The sequence below is a fragment of the Sapajus apella genome, unplaced genomic scaffold, assembly GCF_009761245.1.
Source record: "Sapajus apella isolate SASKATOON/1434 unplaced genomic scaffold, GSC_monkey_1.0 scaffold232, whole genome shotgun sequence".
NCBI classification, from domain to species: domain Eukaryota; kingdom Metazoa; phylum Chordata; class Mammalia; order Primates; family Cebidae; genus Sapajus; species Sapajus apella.
Window position 1 is genome coordinate 339,577 of NW_022437172.1, and position 18,899 is coordinate 358,475.

Here is an 18,899-nt window from a genome sequence, read left to right on the forward strand (position 1 = left end):
TTCTGACTCATAAACAAGGTATATCTATCCATGTATTTACGTCTTCTTTAATTTCTATCAGCAATATTGTACCATTTTCAATGCATAAGTCTTACCCACTTTTTGCCACATTTAACTATAAGTACTTCATATTTTTGATACTACTGTACATGGAATTTAACTTCAATTTCTAACTGTTCATTGCCAGTATATGTAAATACAATTGCTTTTAGAGGTAAATTTTTATCTAGCAACCTTACTAAACTTAGTACATATAGATTTTTTTCTACATCCCACCAGATTTTATGCATGTTGACTGCAAAAAAAAAAAAAAAAAAAAAAAAAGACAATTTTACTTCTTTCCTAATCTGGATGCATTTTATTTCTTTTTCTTGCCTTAGTGCACTGGCTGCTGCCTTACAATGTTGAACAGATGTAATGAGAGTAGACACTCATTTCACTTCTGGATATTGGGGGAAAACAATCAGTAGCTACAAAGTATGATGTTCATTTTCAGTTTTTCATAAAAGTGATTTAAGTTCTATTCCTGGTTTGCTGATCTATTTATTGTTTTTTAAATTACATAGTAATCAATTTTAGATTTTTTTCAAAGGAATTTTTATGTGTTTATTGAACTGAACATATGGATTGTCTTTTTAAAGTTTGTCATTACGGTTAATTTTGCACTGATTTTCAAATGTTAAACAAGCTTTGTATTCTTGTTATAAACCTATTTGGTCATAGAGTATTTTCTTTTTATATATTGTTGGATTTGACTTGCTAAAGTTTAGAATTTTTTTAACCAATGTTTATGAGATACTGGTCTGTGGTTTTCCTTATTTGTCTTGTCTTTGCCTTGTTTGGATATCCTGGTAATACTAGATTCATAAATGATCTGGGAAGTTATTTTCTGCTCTTCAGTTTAATAGAAGAGTTTGTGTAGAATTTGTATTATTTCCTCCTCATAAGTTTAATACAATTCAGCAGTGAAGCCATCTGGGCCTAGGGCTTCCTTTGTGGAAAGGTTTTTAGCAATAAATCCAATGTATTTATTTATCCTTTTGAGATGGAGTCTCGCTCTGTCTCTCAGGATAGAGTGCAGTGGCATGATCTTGGCTCACTACAACCTCTGCCTCCCCGGTTTGAGTGATTCTCCTGCCTCAGCCTCCCGAGTAGCTAGGATTACAGGTGTGTGCCACCACACCTGGCTAACTTTTGTATTTTTAGTAGAGATGGGGTTTTACCATGTTGGTCAGGCTGGTCTCAAACTCCTGACCCCGTGATCTACCAACCTTGGCCTCCCAAAGTGCTGGAATTACAGGCGTGAGCCACCATGCCCAGCCAAATGCAATTTATTTAATAGTCATAAGTTTATCTGTTTCTTCCTGAAAGAGCTTTTGCAGTCTGTCTTAGAATTTCTTCATCTAAACTGTCAAAATAGTTGGCATAAGTTACTCATAATATTCCCTTATTATCATTCTAACATCTGAAGAATCTGTGGCGATGTCTTTCTGATTGCTGCTATTGGCATCTGTATCCCTTCTTTCCCTGTTCACTCTGGCTATTAATCTCAAAGAACCAGGTTTTGGTTACATTGATTTTCTCTCTTTTCCTTTTGTTTTCTATTTCATTGAATTATGCTCTTGTCTTCATTATTTCTTTTCTTCTGCTTAATTGAGGATTAGTTTGCTCTTTTTTTTCTAGTCTCTTATGGTGGAAAATAAAGTCACTTATTTGAGACCCTTATTTTTTTTTTCTAATATAGGTAGTGCTATACATTTCCCACTAGTGCTTTGGTGACACTGCACATATTTGACATATTTATTTTCATTTTATTTATTTTTTCCTTTTCTTGAGACAAAGTCTTGTTCTGTCACCCATGCTGGACTGCAGTGGTGCAATCTCTGCTCACTGCAGCCTCAACTTTCTAGGCTCAAGCAGTACTCCCACTTTGGCCTCCTGAGTAGCTGGGACTGCAGGCACATGCCACCATGCCCAACTTTGTGTGTGTCTTTGCGTGTGTGTGTGTGTGTGTGTGTGTGTGTGTGTGTTGTAGAAATAGGCTTTCAATATGTTGTTCAGGCTGGTCTCTAAGATTTGGGCCCAAGGGATCCTCCTGCCTCAGTCTTCCAAAGTGCTAAAATGACAGACATGAATCACTGTACCTCACCTGTTTTCATTTTCATTTATCTCAAAATAATAATTTCTCCTTTTCCTTTTAACCCATAAGATGTTCAGAAAGAAGTGTGTCATCTGGTTTCCAAATATTTGGGGATTTTCCACGTCTTTCCATGATTGATTTCTAACCTAATTATACTGTGAAGAGAACACACTCTATACTAGTTGAATTATTTTATATTCATTACGACTTTTTTCATGGCTGAGAATAGTTTATTTTGGTAAATGCTCTTCTTGTGTGGAGTGTTCTATCACCTGCCATTCTTCATTCCTTTGTGTAATTCCATTATTTCCATCTGTTGTCATTTTGCATATGCCTAAAGGGCTTCCTTTAACATTTCTTATGGTGCAAACGTATTGGTGAATTCTTTCAGTTCTTGTATGTAGGTGTTGAAAAAGGTCTTCATTTCACCTTTGGTTTTGAAAGGTATTTGCTGAGTTTGGTGTTGCAGGTTAACAATATTGCTCTTCAAGTATCTTAAAGTTATTACTCCACAGTATGCTCTCATGCCTTATTATTGAAGTCTAGTCATTTGTGTCATGCTTCCTCTCTCACTATGTAAAATGTCTTTTTTTTTTTTTGAGACGGAGTTTCACTCTGCAGGCTGGAGTGCAGTGGCGCAGTCTCAGCTCACTGCAACCTCCACCTCTCAGGTTCAAGCGATTCTTCCACCTCAGCCTCCCAAGTAGCTGGGACTACAGGCACATGCCACCACATCTGGCTAGTTTTTGTATTTAGTAGAGATAGGGTTTCACTGTGTTAGCAAGGCTGGCCTCAAACTTCTGACCTCGTGATTCACCCTCCTTGGCCTCCCAAAATGCTGGAATTAGAGGTGTGAGCCACTGTGGCTGGCCTTGTTTGCTTTTAAGATTGCTCTTTATCACCTGTTTTGAGCAAATTTGATTATGATAGACCTTGGAGCGGATTTCTTCATGCTTCTTGTGCTGTGGGTTTCACTTAGCTTCTTGGATCTGTGGCTTTACAGTTCATAAATTTTGGAAAAATTTCAGCCATTATTTCTTCAAATATTTTTCCAAACACCTTTCTTCCCTTCTTCTACAGAGATTCCAGTTACACATCTATTAGGCTGCCTGACAGTGTCCCATTGCTCACTGATGCTGTGTTCATTTTTCTTGGGGACTTTTTCCCATTTTGTTTCATTGAGGATAGTTTCTATTGCTGTATCTTCGAGTTCACTCATCTTTTCATCTACAATGGCTACTCTGGCATGAATCCCTTCCAGTGCATTTATCATCTCAGGCCCCATGTAGTTTTCATCTCCAGAAATCTGATTTGGGTCTTTTTTAAAAAACAAATCTTTCATGTCTTTCCTTATTTATTTATTTATTTATTTATTTATGTATTTTGAGATAGAGTCTCACTCTGCTGCCCAGGCTGGAGTGCAATGGTGTGATCTTGGCTCACTGCAACCTCAGCCTCCTGAGTTCAAGCTATTTTCCTGCCTCAGCCTCCCATGAAGCTGGGATTACAGATGACCACCACCGCACTATGCTGTTTTGTATTTTTAGTAGAGACAGGGTTTCACCATGTTAGCCAGGCTGATCTTGAACTACTGACCTTATGATCTGCCCCCCTTGGCCTCCCAAAGTGCTGGGATTACAGGCGTGAGCCACCGCGCTCAGCTCTCTCTCCTTACTTTTTAAACATCTGAAGTACAGGAATAGTCACTGATTTAATACACTTGCCTGAATCTAACATCTCTGGCAGTTCTTGGTTGGCTTTGATGGGTTGATTTTTCTCCTCATCCTGGTTTATATTTTCTTGCTTCTTTGCATGCCTGATAATCTTTCAATGGATGTCATGCTTACGAACACATATCTTTGAGCTTTGCACTAGGATGCAATTCAATTACTAGGAAACACTTTGGTTTTCAGTCTTAAGATTTATCAAGCAAGATATTAGTGTCATTCAGTCAGAGGCAAGACCCTTCTGAGTATTCTATATCTCTCCACAATTATTAGGTTTTTCAGGTACTACTTCTAGCTCTGTGTCAAATACCATTCCCTCTGAACATTTAGATGATTTCTGTTGACTGTGAGTAGCTGTTACACTCACGTGCCAATCAATATTCTGCTGAATACTCACAGGGAACCCTACACAGACTCCCAGAATTCTCTCTCTGCATAGCTCTCTCTTCTTGCTACTCCATTCTGTGAACTCTAGCTACCTGAGTCTCTTTGGACACCCAGTACCATCTCCTCAACTCAGGCTGTCCAGTGGGCTCCACTTGGGTTCTCTCTTTCTGTGCCATGGCTTGGGAACTCTCTTAATGGAGTAATCTGAGACAACTGGACAGCTCATGGCGTATGTTCCTTATCTTTCAAGACTTACTCTCCTTTGTTGCCTGATGTTCAATGTCTTGAAAAATATTTTTTCATTTATTGTGTCTGGTTTTTTTTTAATTGTTTCAGTTGGGAGGGTAAAGCTGACCCTATAAAGCCATCATGAATGGATGTACAAATCATTTGCTTATTTCTTAATGGTAGAAGAATAAACGAAATAAAGTTTCTTATAGAGGGATGTCTCTATTTCTTATAGAGGGTGGGCACCTGTAATCACCATGACATTATGATGAATATTCACATAAAAAAACCCATCACCTACTTCCTAGCTTTGTCCTCTGAAAAGCCCTAGAAGTCATAGCTAACTCATAAGCAATAATCAACCTTAGTACCTAGAATGTAATCTCTAAATAGTGTCTCTCATTAAAGGGACACAAAATTCTTTGGAGAAATAGCTCCTTTAAGATTTGGGCAGGAAATGTATGAGATGTGCTTGGAACATCTTGTCATACAATTAATAGAAAGCACGGAAAGTAGCAATGACCACTAGGGGTGTCAAATGGGCCCAGAAACAAGCTGAACAGGCATCCATTCAAAAATGGAAGAAATCGATCATCAATAAGAATAACTGGCCAGGCATGGTGGCTCACGTCTGTAATCCCAACATTTAGGGAGGCTGAGGTGGGCAAATTACTTGAGCCCAGGATTTTGAGACCAGACTGAGAAACATGATGTAACCCTGTCTGTACAAAAAAAACATTAAAAATTACCTATGAGTGGTAGCACACATCTGCAGTCCCAGCTACCCAGGAGGCTGAGGTAGAAGGATCATCTGCACTCAGGGAGGTGGAGGTTGCAGTGAGTCATGATCACACCACTGCACTTCAGCCTAGGCAACAGAGTGAGACCCCATTGTAGATTAAAAAAAAAAAAAAGAAAGAAAAAAAAAGGAATTGCTACGATTACTGAGAAGGCAGACTAGTAGGCTTCTAAGGTCTCTTCCAACCCTAAAATTCCACTAACTATTAATCAACTATTGATCTGTGAGTCTGACCTCTGGTGTAGTTTTCCTAATAAAGTCAGCACCCCAGGACTCTCCAACCCTATCAAATAATTATATATACAAACTACTTGATATTTCACATAAACTACTTTAGATATCTTCAATTTTCTCCAATTTTCACATATATTTGATAAACCTTTTTATAAGGCTTTCAAAAGTCAGAATTACACTTTATATCTCTCAGAATTTTTTATGCCTAGCAATTTCTGGTACATATTTAGCCATCAAAATGCTCTTTTGACAATCCCTCTCAAGTCAGCATCTTATAACTCTATGCCCTTCTATCTTGCCATTCATGTCTGTCTTTCCTTCTTAGCCCCTAATCATAGGTCATATCCCCCACCACTCTTATCACCCCAACCCAGGCCTAGAAGAGGGCTCTGTGGCTATGTAGAAATACAGTGAAATAAGAATTCCTTCCACAACTGGGGCTATTAAACTTTTCAAGTGATAATTTCATTCTGAAAACCAAATTCTGAATTCTGAGACGGTCTTAATCACAGAAAATTTCATTATCCCAATTGCATAGATAATACACATCTTCACCACCACGACCATGGAGAATACTGAAAAATGGTTTGGTTTTCCTACTTGTTTTCCATTCTGGTGGTCTTTCTTCTGAAATCCCCAGGTATTCAATGTCCTTATATGCCCTCTGACCATCCAAATGAGAATTGGGTGAGGTATGAGATCTTATAAAATGCCAGATGCTATATCAGACATTTGGCATTATTAAATCATTTAATTCTTACCAACAATTGGAGTAGGTATTATCTACATTTTTCAGATGAGAAAGTTGAGGTTCCAAGGTTAGTAATTTGCCCTAAACCTCTAAGTAATGACTTTAGGATTTGAAAGCAAATAATCCTGGCTTGAAACCCATGCATTTTAACAGAAAAACAACAAAAACCCTCTTCCCTATTCGAGTCTTGAAATAACAGGACCTAGAAGAACCTGCTTTGGTGAGGAGCATGCTTTCTCTGTAGCTCTAAGGGCAACCTGGCCTCCAACTTCAAGAGCTTGCTCATTCCGCTCACTAACCAAGAAAAAAAAAGTCCAATTTCAGCAAGTACCACAAGGGGGAGCTAAGTCCTAAAAAGCCTAGATAAGCTTCTAGACATTAAATGTCTCATTTCAAGCATGGCTCTCTTAGAAAGATTTGAATAAATATTCTGCCATAAGTGACTCTTTCTAAGAAACAGACCCGACAACCCCTTTCTTGCTTAAAATCTTCAAAGGATCGCTGCCAACAATGATCTGACCACTCACCATGGCACACAATTTTCTGACTTCTGTGTCCCTCCACAGACCTTCCCCCTCTTAGCTCCATATTTTTGAATTTGTGTTTTTTCTGAGACACAGTCTTGCTCTGTTGTCCAGGCTGAAGTGTGGTGGCACAATCTCCGCTAACTGCAACTTCTGCCTCCTGGGCTCAAGCAATTCCCCTGCCTCAGCCTCCCAAGTAAGCTGGGATTACAGGTGCACACCACCATGCCCAGCTAATCTTAACTCCACACTTTAACAGCACCAACTGGTCAAGAACAGTGGCTCACGCCGGTAATCCCAGCACTTTGGGGAACCATGGTGGACGGCTCCCATGGGCTAAGGACTTTGAGACCAGCCTGGGCAATATTGCGGAACCCCACCTCTACTAAAAATACAAAAATAAACAAAAAACAAAAACAAAACAAAACAAAACAGCCAGGCATGGTGGTGCACACTTGTGATCCCAGCCACTAAGGGGACTGAGACAAGAGGATCACTTGAGCCCAGGAGGCAGAGGTTGCAGTGAGCTGAGATCATGCCACTGCACTCCAACCTGGATGACAGAACTAAACACTGTCTCAAAAAAAAGGAAAAAAAGAAAGAAAATACCAACCACTCACGCTTCCCTGGCTTCCCCAAATAACCTTTCCTTCATGCCTTCACTTCTCTGAATGTGTTATCTCTTCTACCTGACTGCATGCTGCCTACCTGCCTGCCCACCTCCCTCCCCAGCCCTTCCATTCGACAAGTCCAAGTCAAGCTCCCATCTGTCTTTCGACTGTGCTTAAAGCATCTCTCAGCAAACTTCTGGCCTTTCGTATCACTCTCCCACCTCAGTGAACCAATTTATGCCATAAACTGTGCTACCATCAGTAAATACTTCTCTTCCTGCTCATTATCATAGTACATTTCAAGTGCATGTCTTTCTCTCCTGGCTAGACTGAAAAGGATCCTGGAGAGAAGAACCACATTTGACAGATGTGACTGTGCCCAGCTCCAGCATGCAGTAAAGTCTCCTCATGTGCGGAACTAAGAGCCCATTAAAGCCACACACCTGTGGCTCATTTCAGGATCTCTCTTCACAGGATCAGGAGTCATCTTTATAAACACATTTTAAGTCATTCACCTCATGCTCAAAATCAACTTAGAAACTGTAATAATCAACATTTTAGCTAAAAAAAAAAAGCCCTATGTGTCAAACTTACGAACTTAGTTAAATAAAATGTGAATGAACAGATTAGAAGGATTGCGTTTTCCAAAGGTGTGACCCTTGCTGGCTCTTCGGCAAGCATCTCTAGTTGCTTGTTTGCTTCAACACCATCAATAGGAGGGTCTTCTGTTGTAATTGGCCCTAGAATTGGGAGGAAAAAGATATTTTGTGCTTTAGAATAAGAATTGTTTCTCGTTTAAAAAAAATACTTATTGAGTATCAACTAAATGTTAGGCACTGTGCCTGGAAAGTAAACTTTCCCATCTCTCACCTGATGTTTCCCGTGCGCTATGGGAAATACTCTTCGTGTCAGTCTGCCCTGGACTATTACACACTTCAATGTCCGTACTGTCTCCTGTAAGCTTATGGTATAAACATACCTGGACCCCTTCACTGTATTTTAAGAAGTTTTATTTACCATGTCCAGATAGCAAATCAAAAAATAAGTACTGCATTGCACTGTACTGTATTTGGAAAGAGAGGGGGTAAAGTAGAAGGAAAACAGAATTTGTGAGTTTTAGAGCAGTGGTTCTCCCACTGGCCTGCTCTGGTCTGGCCTGGCCTTACCTTTTGGCCTGGACTGGCATTGTCTTGCTTTTTGGCCTGGACTGGCATTGCCTTGCCTTTTGGCCTGGACAGGCATTGTCTTGCCTTTTGGCCTGGACTGGCATTGCCTTGCCTTTTGGCCTTGCCTGGCCTGGACTAGCCATTTGGCTTTGTCTGGTCTGGCCTTGACTTTTGGCCTGTTCTGGCATTTTGGCATGGCCTTTTGGCCTAGCCTGTCCTTGCCTTTTGGCCGGGCCTGGTCTTGCCTTGCCTTTTGGTCTTGCCTTTCAGCCTGGCTTTTTGGCCTGGACTTTTGGCCTGGCCTGGCCTCTTGGCCTGCCTTTTGGCCTGGGCTGGTCTTTTGGCCTGGCCTTTTGGCTTGGCCATTTGTGCTAGCCTGGCCTTTTGGCCTGTCCTGGCCTTTCTTCCTGGCTTTTTGGCCTGGCCTCACCTTTTGGCCTGGCCATTTGGCTGGGCCTGGTCTTGCCTTATGGCCTTGTCTTTCGGCCTGTCCTTTTGGCCTGGCCTGTCCTTTTGGCCTGTCGTTTTGGCCTGGGGTTGTCTTTTGGCCTGGCCTTTTGGCCTGGCCTGGTCTTTTGTTCTGGCCTTGCCTTTTGGCTTGGCCTTTTGTAGTGGCCTGGCCTTTTGGCCTGTCCTAGACTTGTGGCCTGGACTTGCCTTTTGGCCTGGTCTTTTGGACTTGCCTGGCCTTTGGTCCTGGCCTTTTTTCCTGGCCTTGCCTTTTGTCCTGGCCTTTTGTCCTGCCTGGCCTTTTGGCCTGGCATGGTCTGTCTTCACCTTGCCTTTTGGCCTGGCCTTTTGGCCTGGCCTGAACTTTTGGCCTGGCCTGGACTGGCCTTGCTCTGTGGCCTGGGCTTGCCTTTTGGCCTGGCCTTGCCTTTTGGTCAGGACTTTTGGCCTGCCATTGCCTTTTGGCCTGGGCTTTTGGTCTGCCCTTGCTTTTTGGCCTGTTCTTTTGTCCTGGCCTGGCCTCTTGGCCTGCCCTTGCATTGTCTGTTGGCCTGACCTGGTCTGGAGTTACCTTTTGTCCTGGCCTGGACTTTTGTCCTGGTCTGGCCTTTTGGTGTGGTCTGGCCTGGCCTGTCCTTTTGGCCTGGCCATTGGGCCTAACCTGTTGGCCTGACCTGGCCCCTTGGCCAGGCCTGGCCTTGCCTTTTGGCCTGGTTTTTTGGCATGGTATTTTGGCCTGGCCTTTTGGCCTCACATTTTGGCCTGGCCTGGTCTTTTGGCTTGGCCTTGCCTTATGGCCTGGCCTTTTGTGGTGGCCTGGCCTGTTGGCCTGTCCTGGCCTTTTGGCCTGGCCTTTTGACCTGGTCTGGCCTGGTCTTGCCTTTTGTCCTGGCCTTGTCTTTTGACCTGGGCTTTTGGTCTGTCCTGGTCTTGCCTTTTGGCCTGGACTTTTGGCTTGCCCTTGACTTTTGGCCTGGCCTGGCCTTTTGGCCTGTCCTGGACTTTTGTCCTGGCCTTTTGTTCTGGCTTGGCCTTTTGGCCTCTCATGGTCTCGACTTGCATTGTGGCCTGTCCTTTTAGCCTGGCCTTACCTTTTTGCCTGGCCTGGCCTTGCCTTTTGACCTGGCCTGGCCTTTGGGCCAGGACTGGACTTTTGGCCTGGCCTCACCTTTTGGCCTGGCCTTTTGGCCAGGCCTGGCCTTGCCTTTTGACCTTGCCAATTGGCCTGGTGTTTTGGCCTGTCCTGTCCTTTTGGCCTGTCCTGGCCTCTTGGCCTGTCCTTTTGGCCTGGGCTGGCCTTTTTGCCAGGACTTTTGTCCTCACCTGGCCTTGCCTTGCCTTTTGGCCTGGCCTGGATTTTTGGCCTGGCTTTTTGTTTTGGCCTTTTGGCCTGGCCAGGTCTTTTGGCCTTGCCTTGCCTTTTGGCCTGGCCTTGTGTGGTGGCCTGGCCTTTTGGCCTGTCCTGGCCTTTTGGCCTGGCTTTTTGTCCTGGCCTCATCTTTTGGCCTGGACTGCCCTTTTCACTGGCCTAGCCTTGACTTTTGCACCTGCCTTTTGTCCTGGCCTTGCCTTTTGACCTGGCCTTTTGGCCTGGTGTGAACTTTTGACCTGGCCTTTTGGCCTGGACAGCGCTTTTGGCCTGGCCTTTTGGCCTGTCTTGGCCTTTTGTCCAGGTCTTTTGGCCTTGCCTCAACTTTCGGCCTGGCCTGGCCTCTTGGCTTGGCCTGACCTTGCCTTTTGGTCTGGCCTTGCCTTATGGCATGGCCTTTTGGCCTTCCCTTGCCTTTTGGCCTGGCCCAACATCGCCTTGCCTTTTGGCCTTGCCTGGTCCGGCCTTGCCTTTTGGCCTTGGCTTTCAGCCTGGCCTTTTGGCCTGGCTTCTTGGCCTGGCCTTTTGGCCTGTCCTGGTTTTTTTGTCCTGGTGTTTTGTGAGTGTTAGAGCAGTGGTTCTCCAACCACTGCTAATTTGCACCAGGTCAGTCTTTCCTGGAGGGTTAATCAATCAGTATTTGTTAAACACAGACTGCTGGTCCCACCCCCAGAGCTTCTGATGCTGTTGGTCTGGTTGAAAACTACTCTTTCAGAGCATGAGGCCTTTGAAGAATAATATTTTAGATTGAAATAATTTACACAAGGTAGTGACAGCCAAACACTGGTTTGTGGGTTAGTTACAGTCTCTGGTGTCTTTCCTATTTTTGATTTCCATCTGTATGAATGCCTACTTTTCTCTCAGTTAGCTCTGGGATCTGTTTTTCCTTTAACATGTCTCTAGCTACTACCTCTGACAAGGAATCTCCTAGAAGGCCTTCTTTATGATGCCTTCACTTCGCAGAAAAAAATTAGCAAGCTTTACCTGGGTCCAAGTCTTTCTCAGTATTTGGCTTCAGTGACATTTCTGAGGCATGAGTGTCCCTCATCACAGGTTGGTCCAAGTGGGTGGGCTCTTCAGGAACCCGCACATTCAGTTCTGCTGTGTTCTCTTGTGACACATTATCTTCATGTGGTGGTTGCATCTCTACAGGTGAGAAGAATGCATTGATGACACTAAGTGTTTTACTAATCCTACTGACCATACCAGCTACAGGGCATCTCAACATTGCCCTCCATGCACAGGCATCCCATGGAGCACAACTGGGCAGGGAAATAAGAGTTTCAGTTTCTTTTATTCCATTTAAAGGATGACTAATCTACATAATAAAATCTACAGAGGAGTATTTCATAAATAAATATATTTATGGTAGGGACGTCGGTAACATCTTTCCTTGGCAAACTAACCTATGCCCACACAAATAAATGTGCAAAAGAGAATTCCACTTAAGAGCAGTATGTGAAACATCTCTTCTGCAGAGAAGTAACGTGAACTCTTGCATACACAAGCATGCAAGAAAGAGTACAGACAGGGACATTCCACAGCAGGGCAGCTTGCTGAAATGTCTTTGGAATACTTTCAAAGTACCTCAAAGAGTCAAAGAAAGTGAACCCATCTCCTTCCCTAAGAGGCTCAGGGGACAGTCCAATGTGATCCACAGCAAAGGTGAATTCCTTTGTAGCCTCCTATTTTACCCTGAAAATCCACCTGAATTTTGCATTATCATCCAAAATGTATGTTTTAATTAAATGCAAAAAGAGTTCTCCTCCCCCAACTCTCAGGAAAAATTAGCACTCTGGGGAAATACATTTGCCTTTGGCTTTCTGTCCCCCTGGTATTCTTGATTCAAATACATCTGTCTGAAAAGCCTGGATACACCAGGTGCGGTAGCTCACACACGTAAGCTCAGTACTCTGAGAGGCCAAAGTAGGAGGGTCACTTGAGGCCAAGAGGGCAAGATAGGCCTGGGCAACATATCAAGACCCTGTCTCTACAATAAATAAAAAATTGGCTGGGTACAGTGATGCACGCTTGTAGTCCTAGCCGCTTAGGAGGCTGAGGTGGGAGGCTCACTTGAGCCTAGGAGTTGGAAGCTGCAATGAGCTATGATGATGCCACTGCACTCCAGCCTGGGTGACTGAGTGATATCCTGTCTCAAGAAAAAGAAAAAGAAAGAGAAAGAGGAAGGAAGGGAGGGTGGCCAAGAAAAGGGAAAGAAAAGAAAGAAAAACCGGGATGCAGAGAATAGAACAAAGGACTTGAAATCAGAACACTTATATCAAGTTATTGGCTCAGAATCAATTCAACTGAATGGTTTCCATGCATCAAGTGCTGCATTAGAAGGCTTCCCATCCCTGTCCCAACCTTGATTAATCTGAATGCAAGAACCTTAGGGTCCAGAAGGGTTTAACTGGAGTAAGTGCTTCCAAAAAACAGGAAGAACAAGCCATCCACAAAAGATAAAACTGGAGAGAACATAGGAATTCAGCCAAGGCATTGATCTAAAAGTTATACCAGTCAATCCATGGTTAGAGAGCAGTTATCTTACGATTGAAAAATGTTCAATAAAATCCTTCCATAATTTTACATGACATCTGTATTTTGTACATTACTTTCTGATTTATATCTTTCTCTTTAGCTTTTTATAAAGTTTCCTTTTGAAAATGCTAACCAGTCTCAATTATTCCAAGGGAGACAGCAAGAAATCCTCCTCCATGCTCCAGCCTAAAAGAAGGCAGGAAGGAATATGTGGGCTTCCCTGTATGGTCCCTCTTTTAGGCACACTGGAAACTCAGCAGAGCTTCACAAGATACAAGGCACCTCAGTGAACCCTGCTCCACCTGCTTCTCCAGCCCAATTCTAACCTTCCATTACTCCACCCAAGCCTTCCTCTAGAGGTGGTGCCATCACCGGTATAGCTGTCTCCTCTGCTGTGGAGTGCTTGTACCTGGCAACATAGATTAGGTCTTGAATGTCATCAAGCACTGCGGCCTCTCCAAATATGTTATTTTCCTTCATTCCCAGATCTCTATTTTCAGCCACATGAGTATCAAGCATTTCTTCTGCTATGCTCAGAATTTGTGTCACAGAAGCACGGAAGACCTTATCTAGGACCGTTTCCACATTATAGGGCAGGCTCTCCTGCTGTGCTGACTTCAGTTTTGATGACATTTCTTGTAGCAAGCATTCCAGCTCATGGACATTGAAGTACTTCCGGAACTGCTGCAAAGACTGCTGTTCTCTAAAGAAGCTGCTTCTGATAGGCAAGTCCTCCCTCTTGTCACTATACTCTGGCTCTACAGTTGTATGGGGAGTCCAATGGAACCAGTCATCTTCAAGGTCTGCAGTAGCAGACCCCTGGCTTTCTGTGCCCATGTATTTCTCTGTGTTCTCATGGTCCTCCTTCAAGAGTTCTCCCTCAGGCTTCTCTGCAAGCCCTGAGGTCTTCAGATGTTCCTCAGTGTTGTTGTTCTTCAGGTAATCAGAATCTTTATTCTGAAACACTTCAGCTAACTCTGGACTCTGAGTGTTTATGCTGGCAGAAAAGTCACTTCCTTCAGATGGTCTGTGTGCTTTCTCATCTGCCGGAGGGCATTCTTTTTCCACCATTGTATATGGTTCCCTGCCTCCTGTGTTGAATTCTTTGGCTGCAGTCTCACGTTTTTTTTTCACTATCCAAAGTCTTACTAGTTTCTTGCTCGCTTTCTTCAATTTCTGGATCAGGATTAGTGGTCCCTAAAACTGCTCTTTCAGGGACTTGCAGGTTAACATCAAACTGCCCACCCTGAATTCCAGGGTTTTCTTCTTTAGACTGTTTTGCACTTACAGCATTTTCATCCTCCAGTAGTTCTTCAGGGGGATAATCATCCTCTTCTGCTTCTAAAAGGAAAGCTGGTTCTCCTGTGCTGTCAGATTGGTCTGTATGTCCTACTTCGTGGGTGCGCTGCATTGCTTCGTGATGAAAAACCTCCTCATCCAAGGAGTCCTCTTTGGCTTCGCCCTCAGAGAGCCTTATCTTCTCACTTATTTGCTTATTGACTGCAGCAGCCACATCTCTTTCTTGTTGCCCAAAAAGCTTTCTTCCCAGGATGGGAAGATTTTCTTTCAGTTCTCTGGGCAAACGAATCTCATATGGAGAGGAGAATGTAGATTGGTTTTGAGTTTTAAGAACTAGCTCCTCTTTAAATTCCTCACGTTGATGCTCCACTGGAAGCGTGTGTGGTTTGGCTCCATTTACTGAAGCGTCTCCCTCCACACTGTCTCTGGATGCATTAGGGTGGTTATCTCCCATGACTTGTGCAGTACCCAAGGATTCCTGTTGAATCTTTCTGGCATTCATTCCATTCCCTGCAGCTTTCTGTGCAGATTCACTCTCTAAGCCACCTTCCAAAATCTGCTCTCCAGGCTTTTCTTTGTGGGGCATTCCTTTTGAGATATGAATAGCTGCTCCTTTTAGGTCATTTTCTTTATTGTAGAAGGCTGATTTTAATGTGTCTTTGACCTTTTCACCTGCTGGCATAGAGTTGAGGTTATTGCTGTGAGTAGAGCTGCACACAGTCATCCCTTCTTGCTTTTCATCCTCTAATTCTGTCTCATTTTGTACCAGGCCCTCATTGGATTCCTGAACTTCCTGCCCTTTTCCTTTAATGTGACATTCTGTGTTTACTTCTGGGCCTTTATCATTCTTTGTTTTAGGGATGTCTACAATCAAAAGACCGTTATCTACATTGTCAGGGTCACTGTAATCTATTGCAGTCTGTGGTTTCCCCTGTTTGCTATCTGGGACTAATGCATCATCATCTTTCTCTTCCTCTGAATTAGAGCTCTCTAAATCCAGTGTATCTGTTTTTGTTTTACCTCCTGTGACAAGAGAAAAGATAGTATCACCCCAGGTTGTTGGTATATTTTTATCATCACTTTTGATGTCAGGGCGCACGTTTAGCTCAAGCTTATCCTCTTCATTTGAATTCTGGTCTTTATCTGTTGAATATTTCTCAACTCCAGACTTCGGTGGAGTTTTGATGTCTCCCCCATCTGTAAAGGTGAGTAATGGCAGCTTATCAAAGTCTTCTTGGTTCTCCTCATCTTCCTTCCCAACTGCATAATACTCAGCATCCAAATTCTCATCAAAATCATCTTCTAATGAAGTAACAATTCTGGTTCTTTCATCGTCAGATACAAGTGCATCAGTTGTTGAGCCAAATTTGGTTTTCAAGTCTAGAGTCATTTCTTTTTTCAAAAGTTTATAGGCATCAATCTTATCCTGTCCATTTGAGATCTGAGAACTATTGCTGATTTTGCTGTTTTCACTTTCTGACACTTTTAGTTTATCTTGCAGCATTTCTTCAAGAGCTTCAAATGAAGGCTGCTCTCCCTGAGCATGATCGGCTTGGCTGTTTGTATGGGGGTGGTGCTTCTGAGCTGTAAACTGCTCCTGAGGATTCTTTGCCTTTTCTGAGAATACTCTGTCACTTTCCTCTGAGTTGGCTTCTACTGGTTCACGCTCAGGTTCCCTTTCCTTAGATAATTCAGGATATTTTTCCACATCCTGTGAAGTTTTTTCTACAGCTTTCTCAGAATCTCCAGTTGAAGAATTGTACAATTTCAAGAACCCTAAAAGTTCTACATTATAATTATCAAAATCATCTCTTCCTCCATCAAAACAAACAAAATCCATCTCCTGCAAGAAAAAAAAAATTAGTGTGTCACTAATCAAGTATCACAAGAGCAAACTCTTATCCATGTTAATAACTGAGATAATCCCAAATTCATGTTTGGCTCTAAAGGAGCTTTTGTGCCAATGTTGGGCACCTGTTCTTGGGCAGTGTGTGGTTAGGAGGCAGGAACTCACTTTCCCATCTGAGTAATACACCTGGCTTCCCTTCATTCTCTCTTCCCCGGGGGAGGAATGATTCATGTGGTTGGTGAGTTTGCCCAGTCCCATTCCTGTTTTCTGTTTGGGACCTGCTAGAAAGAAAACACACATTCTGTTCTTCCATGCTGTCAGTTTTACAGGGACAGTCCCCCTTTGGGAGGCCTCTGGTTGGGTAGCTCTGTTTGTGACTGGGTAAATCCATCATAATTTAGACTGTAATGTTAGAAAGCCCATTATTTCTGCATACTCCAAACAGCTTTATCAGTAAATAATGGGGTCATTTTGATCTTCTATGTGCCCAACTTCTGGGTGTCTCAATTTGTTTTGAGCACAGGTGGGGAAAAGTGAGGCATCATTTATTGGATTCTGCAACTCCCAACATCTATGCCTGATGTTCTGGGAATTCACCTCATAATAACCCATCTAGAAGTAGCTAAAAGACCATCAGCTTCTCTACATTTTGCCCTGCACGCCATACTTCTCTGCTCATCCAGTCAGAAACAAGCAGAATCACCTGGCCGTTAGGCTCCTAGTCTACAGGGATATGGGGATCATATTTTCCTTGGATTGAGAAAGATAAATCAGCTTCAGAGGGAACTTACTGAGATAGAGGTGCATGAGATGTAAAAATGTGAGAGAACAAATAATGGTGTAAAGGGGCTCCCCATTTTGTTACTGCCCCAAGAACAACTTGAAAACAGGATTCAGTAAGGTAGGTACCTAACTCCAAATAAGGATTCTAGGCAGTCACTAAGATCTGCTCTCAGGATTATCAGTAAATTTATATTTTTCCTTTCCTCCACCAGTAAGTAAATTGACATACAAGGAGCCATAAAACAAGGAAAAGTTAAAAAACCAACAAAGATAATTTTCTTCCCCTAAGTAAACATTCACAATCTTCTGGGGGAGGCCTGTCCAGTATGCTAGAGATGAATGATTTCCCTCTTTCCATCATGTCCACTTCTGAGCCAATTGTTTTTAATATCAAGGGAATCATGCAATGGGAACTGCAATTACCATACAGAATTCAAAACAGGTCAGGCCTATGTGACCAATGAATTGCTGTCTCACACTCATATCCTGAGCAGTCTCCTCATCAGAAGTGAAGCCAAACAGGCAGTAGGACTATGTAACCCCTGAGGGTATCAAGAAATTTTAAGCCTAGTGATAGCTCTGTGACTTCATTCTGCCAATCTCATCTAAGAATTGCACTAGCCCAGCAGCTTTCATGCTCTGCAGTAACCCCAAAGAGCTATTCAGACTTCTGAATGAAGATGAACATTAATTACTATAAATTCTAAAACTCAGAAAATAACCAGATGGGGCCAGGCACAGTGTTATAGATATATTATGCAGCCCATAATCCTAGCACTTTGGGAGGCCAAGGCAGGTGGATCACTTGAGGTCAGGAGTTCAAGACCAACCTGGCCAACATGGTGAAACCACATCTCTACTAAAAATACAAAAAATTCCCTGGGTGTGGTGACAAGCCTGTAATCCCAGCTACCTGAAGGCTGAGGTAGGAGAATTACTTGAACCTTGGAGGCAGAGGCTGCAGTGAGCTGAGACTGCACACTCTACTCCAGCCTGGGCAGCAGAGCAAGACTGCATCTCAAAAAAATAATAATCAGATGGAATGCAGATTCTAGGAAACAAAATCCTTTTAGTACAAAACCATTGTGTACTATAGATAAATGCTTTATAGAATGTGTAGTCAGTGCCTTACAGATTTGACACTGGACCTTACCCTTTTCCAAATCTATAGCTATAATTCCTTAAATCACTATAGAGTCAATAACAAGAAAACCTTTGTAAGTTTGCATTTCTGGCTTAGTATAAAATTAGAGCTTGATTAATTGAAACTGATTTCTATATCCTTAACATATCTAACAGCTATCCAATAAATAGTTTACAAATTGGGATACAGCTTCTTCTTTTGCTCATAAAATGAAATTATTTACCTTCTAACATTAATGAGTAAATATAAAACTATTGAATTCTTAGTTTTCACATACAAAGCAGCAAGGGAAAGCCCTGTATAAGAGTACACAGCCTTATATAAGAACATCTATTTCAATATATTAGATAACTATCAGATTATGATAACATCTCATTTAAATTCTTTGGAAATTTTTCTTTCTTTTTTTCTGGGTAGTCACTTATAAGCCAACTTATAACTGAGAACAAGGCAGAAACCACAGCTTACATCTGTTGGAACTTGTAGCTCTTCTTTGGTATATTCATGAACTACCTGGATTAAATCTTTTGAAAAATATCCAAAAAGGTGACAACCTATACAAAAGAATGGGCAAAAGGGACAAATATCAATCAAATCTGTATGAGAAATATAAACAAGAGACTTCTTATTAGTATAGAAAATATACACATACATAGGTAAGTAGGTATAAGTAAGAGAGGTAGATAGTTGCTGTTATAATTACACCAAGATTATTACTTATTACTCTGAAATTTTAATTACAGAACTTGTTAAGCCAACGTTTCTAAAACTGTGGAATTTTTTTTTATTACATTCGGCTTAATTCTAAATGCAGGACATGTAAAATTAGCGTTTAGAAGTAGATAAAAGATCTGTATAAGGGAATATTATTGTATATTTTGTATGATTAGAGCTATGCAT

At 42.3% G+C, this 18,899-nt stretch overlaps 1 protein-coding gene across 1 annotated transcript in view; it reads right to left on the bottom strand.

Moving 5' to 3' along the window:
• The window catches only part of LOC116544838 (transport and Golgi organization protein 1 homolog), a 54,237-nt gene extending 38,495 nt beyond the window's left edge, over positions 1-15,742 (bottom strand). Inside the window, 4 exon segments of the mRNA XM_032271427.1 lie at positions 7,996-8,141; positions 11,371-11,532; positions 13,251-14,043; positions 14,045-15,742. Of these exon segments, the coding sequence (XP_032127318.1) occupies positions 7,996-8,141; positions 11,371-11,532; positions 13,251-14,043; positions 14,045-15,727 (2,784 nt within the window). The 5' untranslated portion in view covers positions 15,728-15,742.
• Between the last annotated feature and the right edge of the window lie 3,157 nt (positions 15,743-18,899).